Source organism: Macrobrachium nipponense, chromosome 34, assembly GCF_015104395.2.
Source record: "Macrobrachium nipponense isolate FS-2020 chromosome 34, ASM1510439v2, whole genome shotgun sequence".
NCBI lineage: Eukaryota > Metazoa > Arthropoda > Malacostraca > Decapoda > Palaemonidae > Macrobrachium > Macrobrachium nipponense.
The window spans coordinates 66,755,791-66,763,290 of NC_061095.1; the positions used below are offsets into that span (position 1 = coordinate 66,755,791).

General features: G+C 34.7%; 1 protein-coding gene across 1 annotated transcript in view; it reads right to left on the reverse strand.

The window, feature by feature from the left end:
• Positions 1-4,808: 4,808 nt before the first annotated feature.
• The window catches only part of LOC135208127 (variable charge X-linked protein 3B-like), an 18,741-nt gene continuing 16,049 nt past the window's right edge, over positions 4,809-7,500 (reverse strand). Inside the window, exon 4 of the mRNA XM_064240276.1 lies at positions 4,809-5,026. Coding sequence (XP_064096346.1) covers positions 4,809-5,026 — 218 coding nt within the window. The remainder of the gene's footprint in view (positions 5,027-7,500) is intronic.

The window sequence follows — 7,500 nt, forward strand, 5'->3', positions numbered from 1 at the left end:
AGACCATCTCTTGAATTACAAAATTCTCTTCTCTCTCTCTCTCTCTTCTCCTCTCACTCTCTCTCTCTCTCCTCTCCTCTCTCTCTCAGCGAAACCTCCAACTCTAGAGCGGAGTCTCACAATTATTTCGAAATGATCGAAGACTCAAGTCACATCTGGAGAACGGTTAAAATTCCCGAGAGCCAATTTGTCGACGATGAACGTCGTCATCGAGTGATCAGGAATTCGTGACACGAACTTAATCTGTGGCTTGCGCCCTGTATTGATAGGGTATCCCCTGTTTTAGGTTTTCGAGAACATAATACGTGATTTCCACTCACAATTCTAATTTATTATCGTTATTATTAAGGTGTATGGACAAGGCAGTTACTTGCAGACAAACTCATACCTACTCGTTTTATATTAAGCCACAAATATCTCTTTATTCTTCTCCAATTCATCAAGCGTTTGTTCGGGAAACTTATCAAAAACAAAAATGTTTGTGGAAATCGAGAGGAAATGAGGAGTCCTGTTTGTGATATGATTGATAAAAAGAAAACATATAATATTGAATATTATGATGTCATAACACGAATGGGCAATATTGTGGAAACTGGTAATAAGTGACAAGCACTTAAGAGTTACTGAACTTGATTATATAATGATAATTTATATTATTCATATCAAGAGTATTTACTTACAAAGTGAAAAAGTACTTATAGCAAAGGTGACGACAAGGAAAATATAACCATAGTTTAAACTTAGACTTTTAGACTTTCACAATTCCATAATTATAGTCTTCCAGACAATTACATTTTCAGACTTCAAGCTTTTAGTCTTCCAGGTCTCCAGACTCCTAGACTTCCAGACTTTAAATACTTCAAGAACTTTTAGACTTCCCTAACTTCCAGACTTTCAGACTAAACAAAAATGCTAGTGATTTTTTCTTATTTTATTAATTTTATCAGTACTGCGTCAAAGACATCTCATCAGATGGTAACAGATGTAACGTAGCAGTGTGACCAATTGATTCGATGTTAAAGAAAATCGAAGAAACTTGCACCAGTACAACAGCGACTTTGTGTTCCGTTCTGTTCCTGCAGAATTTGTGTCGGTATACTCTAATTGCAATAACTTTGCTTGATTTGTCTAAATCTATATTAATACAAAAATTCACAGGGAATTGAATACCGTATAGTACAATCACTTGAGCAATGTTTTTAAATGTATTCACATTATGAATAAACTTCTCAATAATAAATTTTTATATTCTTAAACATTATTCAAACTAAGAGCGAAGTGGAGGTTAACAAATGCGTTTTACTCTCAGTTCCATATTTAAAAACATTATTTATATTTTATGTTTATCATTTTTTAACAGTAAATACAATGTTATAGATCAGTCATTAATGACTACAGCTGTTGCCTGCTGAGGCACTTTTAGGAAATCAATCAATCAATCAGGGTAGGCCAGGGTGCTTGGGACAAAGAATGTTCCAGGACGCGTAAAGTTTCAGTAAGTGGTTCTGGAAAGTTGGAATGTTCATTTTAGGTAAAATTTCCAGAAATGATAATATTAATAATTGAAAAAGAAACCTACTAAATCACTGTGTGTAACGTGTTTACTTATAAGTATTTATATTTTATTTTACTTATAAGTAAACGTGTTATACACAGTGATTTTGTGGGTTTCTTTATCAATCTTCAGAAGAAAACTGAAAGAAGTTTTTGTTTGGTTCAATAATAATAATAATAATAATAATAATAATAATAATAATAATAATAATAAAGTCTGCAGACTCTAATCTCTTCCGCCACTTCACTGCTTCTTCTTAGAAAAGGAAAATCTCAAAAAAAAAAAAAAAAAAAAAAAAAAACAACGAACAATTCCACCCCATGACCAACGGCAGTGACCTTCACCAAAAAGCGGCGTAAGAATGGAAATGAACTTCCTCTTCCAGAAGCTCTTATTGGTTGATGACGGAGGCAGCTGGACTGTTCATTTCGCTGAAGGTTTTCCCTCCTGGTCTATCCGTCAGTGAATAAGGTCAATGATTCCTCCTCCTCCTCCAGAATCTGGAATCTTGATCAAAGGATATAAAACGAATGAAAGGTTCGGTAGAAGTTTCTAACAGATGTGGAGAGTCTAACGTCAGCGATGGCTGGGAAAGTTTGTAGTTTATGAAGGGACTGACACCTCCATTCTGGATTTAAAATACTGTCCAGTATCTACAACAAACTCTAATCACTACGAAAGTCTCTCTTTCTATATCATATTCGAAAGCCATGGTGGGAAAACAGTTTGGAAATGGGACAACCCTTTGGAATTGCTGATACGATGACATTTTTTAAACCTAAATGAATATTTAGCGAGTTTTATTAGTATTATTATTATTATTATTTCACCAGGACTGAGAGCCTGAATTTGCGGTTTTCATGTTTCTTTAGTTTATCGTTGGTAACGTTTTGCGTAAGCGGTGAATAACAGTCATTGTTATACAAATATATTCGTTTTTATGCAATATTTTCCCTGTTCAGGTTGAATTTAGAAAATTGTACTTCGTATTACAAAATCTGTAGGTAAACAGGTAGGATTCGGTCTGTACAAATATTCTTCTTGATAATAAATCGTATAAAGGTAATTCTCTAATAAAATTAACTTCTCGATAAGAAGGAACTTCACAGATCCTATAATTGGACAAAAATCAAGTTCCTGACATACACCCGCTAATGAAATACGAAGGGAAAGGTAAAATGCACTTTATTATTATTATTATTATTATTATTATTATTATTATTATTATTATTATTATTATTATTATTATTATTATTATTATTATTATTATTATTCATAAGATGAACCGTATTCTCACGGAAAAAGCCAACTACAGGGACCACTGACTTGAATTCAAGCTTCGAAAGAATATGAAGGTGTTCATTCAAAAGGTATTAGAAAAACAGTTAAATTAATAAGAACTAACAATAGGGAGAAAACCTTCACTGAATATCAATTTTAAAACAAAATACGGAAAATACACTTATTCAAGACAGGTTTCCCGATCTACATCTCGTGAGAGAATTGGAACTGATGTTGCCTTCTGTCTCAAGGGCAACGAAGACTTAAGTGAGAAAGAAGCCAGCTAAATATTAAAAGAACTTGCAGACTTTCTTTCAATAACAAAGAACTATCCTAGATTTTATTTATTAATCATTTAGCAATGTATTTTGTAGGTCCGAGTACTCGCGATACGAAAAAGTACGGCATATATATATAGTATATATATATATATATATATATATATATATATATATATATATATATATATATATATATATATATATATATATATATATATATAATATATATATATATATATATATATATATATATATATACACACACATATATATATATATATATATATTATATATATATATATATATATATATATATATGTATATATAATATATATATAAATAATATATATATATATGCTTAAAAAAATCACAGTAGAATGCACATGACTTCATAAATAAGCGAATACCACGGAAAATGATAGTCAGAATCCAAGCGCTTTCGTCTTTACTCAGACATCGTCAAGGAGCTACTTGACGATGTCTGAGTAAAGACGAAAGGGGCTTGGATTTCTGACTATCATTTTCCCGTGGTATTCGCTTATTATATATATATTTAACAACCCACTGAAACTAAATATATAAAGACTCATTTAAATAAGTAAAATTACCCTTAAAAATGTATTACAATCATTTCATTTCCACACTTTCCACTGACGCCAGCTGTCATTAATGAGAGCACATTAACGATACAATTAATCCCAGAAGCAGCCGATCGCTAAAAGATATTAACAAGAAAAGGTGAATTCAATCAATTTTCCAGAAGTGAGAAATGTGGGGATTTTTTTGTAAAATAAATATCATATTTGGGGAAGGTACTGGCATGAGTTGACTATCGTTATATCCTTAATTATGGATGATAGTTCAAAATTGCTAAAGTGTAAAGTCACTGAACATTATGGAGAAATTTCGGTTCCAAATAAACGCTATTTTGGATTAATGTTAAAAGCGAATAAAAGCAGTGTAAAGGAATGTGCTATTATTATTATTATTATTATTATTGTTCAGAAGATGAACCCTATTCATACGGAACAAGATAACCAAAGTGGCCACTGACTTGAAATTCAAGCTTCAAAAGTATATTATTATTATTATTATTATTATTATTATTATTATTATTATTATTATTATTATTATTATTATTATTATTATTACTATAAAGTCAGTTATTTTGTGCAGCTTCCCGTAAGACGCACATATTAATAAGTGTCGAGAAAGATCTCCAGTACAAGACTTTTTTTCACTCCCCCCCCCAAATATCCCGTGACCCTCCTCTGTGATGGTGGCAAAAATGGGCCCCGATTTTTCTCTCCTCACATATCGTGCAAATATTTCCCTTTCATTTTGTAGAAATCGTTTGAGAAATCGCTGACATTTTGACTGTATGTTTCTTTTCTCTGTTCAACTAAAGAGGGAGTTGTGGCCTTTTTGTTATATGAAATCCTGGGAAGGTTTTTTTTATATTATATTATTTCGCTCTTGGCATTTACTAGGAGGAATTAATTAGCTTTCTAATATATCTACTTGCCTAATCAACTTTTGATCACCTTTCAATTTGAGGAAATCTTCACCACGGGCAGTTCCTCAAAATCTGATTCCTCAGACTTCGGTTCCCAAATTCTAGTTCCTTAAACTATGGTTCCTGAAACTCTGGCTCTTCAGACTCTGATTCCTCAATTTCTGGTTCCTCTATCCTAAAACTTTGGTTCCTCAAATTCCGGTTCCTCAGACTCTGATTCCTCAAATTCTGGTTCCTCAATCTGTGATTCCTCAAATTGTGCTTCCTCATACTCTGGTTCCCCAAATTGTGCTTCCTCAATTTTTTGTTCCTCAAACTCTGGTTCCCCAAATTGTGGTTCCTCAATTTTTTGTTCCTCAAACTCTGGTTCCCCAAATTGTGTTTCCTCAAACTCTGGTTCTTCAACTCCGGTTCCTCAGACTCTGGTTCTTGAGACTTTGGTTCCTAGAATTGTGGTTCCCCAGACTCGGGTTCTCAAACTCTGGTTCTTCAAACTCTGGTTCCTCTAACTGTGGTTCTTCAAAATCTAGGTTCCTCTAACTGTGGTTCTTCAAACTCGGGTTCCTAAAACCCCGGTTCCTCAAATTCTGGTTCCTAAAATTGTAGTTCCACAAACTTTGGTTCCTCAAACAACCTCAATTGTGATTCCTCAAACTTTGGTTCCTAGAATTCTGGTTCCTCAAACCCCGGTTCTCCCTCGTCCCTCAACCCGTGACTCAGGGTAACCTGTATTTCAGAAGCGGTGCCTCTTTAACACGGAAGTATTTCTCGACGTTCAGCTGGAGAGAGAGAGAGAGAGAGAGAGAGAGAGCCTGGATCATAATACGTAGTTCAATTACAAAAATGTAAAACACACAAATAGAGACGTGAAAAAAATAAGCCAGAAAATTAAGTAAAAATACATTAGCTTGAAAAAAAAAATTACAAATGCGCCTAAGTTTCTTGGCCGCAATCGAGTTTACTGTACAACGTATAAATCTGTATGAAACTCTCAGCCTGTGTTGTTGCAGTGCCAGACGAACGATCATGGCTAACTTAACGTTAACGTAATAATAAAAACTACTGAGACTAGAGGGCTGCAATTTGGTACGTTTGATGATTGGAGGGTGGATGTCAACATAACCAATTTGCAGCCCTCTAGCCTCCATAATTTTTAAGAAACTGAGGGTGGACAGAACAAGTGCGGACGGACAGACAAAAAGCCATCTCAAAGGATTTCTTTTACGGAAAACTGAAAAAGAAGGCGAACAATTATGTTAAAATTCATCACCTTATAAAAGGGAAGGAAGTATTGCAACGCACCTCTGCAATATGCAAAGGTCGTCCGAAGCAGGTCGTGCAAAAATGGCCAAGTATTGACAAGCTCTGGTTTTTTCTTTTCTTTTTGTTATTGGAATTTCACGCAAGAGCGCCACACTTGAGTTGGTGAGGTTTCGTAGTCGATAACGCAGGAATCTTGGAATTCTGGAATTTTACGCTTAAGAGAAAAATGTTTATCTCCAAAAGTAAAGAATATTTCGGATATTCTGGAGGTCTCAGTTTTGTCATGTCCTATAGAATCTCTGGAAAGTAATACGATATACATTAACACACACAAACACACGCATACATTCACAAATATAAAATGATAAACAATATTCACAAACATTGAGGACAAAATGAAAGTAAAAAATAAACGAGAAAAGAAAAAAAGGCAAAATACCACTGAGGCTGATAATGGGCTCGTGAGTCCAACGCTTTTCCCTTTATGTGGAGCTGATGGATACATTCCCGGGATAAGAGTTAAAAGTTGCGTCATATTCCCTCCAAAAACCTCTGTAATGGACTTGACTTCCTCTCCCAAACAAAAGGATCTGAGTCATAGGTGAGTCCATAATATCATGAAAAGTCCATTCCTGTTTTTCTGGTTGGTAATGTATCTGAAACTATAGGATCCTTTAACGTGGAATGTTCATCTGAATATCTCTCAACAGATGTCTGCATTTGACTGTACAATATTCTAAACACTGGTTATGTTTCCCTTTTAGATTTTATTCTTTTCTCTCTATAAAATCAAATGCGTGCCACACTTTCTTTTTCTTCGTTAATTTAAAGCTAACATAAATCATGTACTTTTGCTGCAGTTATTTTTTTATGGGTATTTCTTAATTTCCTTTTCCGTCCTGACTCCTCTCCAAGTTGGGATTGCATCATTCTCAGCTTCCATGACAAAAGTACTACAGAAGATGGATGCCGGGTACCAACTCAAGAAAAGAGGCAACAGAATCAACCATCTGATGTTCATGGACGACATCAAGCTGTATGGTAAGAGCATCAAGGAAATAGATACCCTCATCCAGACTGTAAGGATTGTATCTGGGGACATCAGGATGGAGTTTGAAATAGAAAATGCGCCTTAGTCAACATACAAAAAGGCAAAGTAACAAGAACTGAAGGGATAAAGCTACCAGATGGGAGCAACATCAAACACATAGATGAGACAGGATACAAATACCTGGGAATAATGGAAGGAGGGGATATAAAACACCAAGAGATGAAGGACACGATCAGGAAAGAATATATGCAGAGACTCAAGGCGATACTCAAGTCAAAACTCAACGCCGGAAATATGATAAAAGCCATAAACACATGGGCAGTGCCAGTAATCAGATACAGCGCAGGAATAGTGGAATGGACGAAGGCAGAACTCCGCAGCATAGATCAGAAAACCAGGAAACATATGACAATACACAAAGCACTACACCCAAGAGCAAATACAGACAGACTATACATAACGCGAAAGGAAGGAGGGAGAGGACTACTAAGTATAGAGGACTGCGTCAACACCGAAAACAGAGCACTGGGGCAATATCTGAAAACCAGTGAAG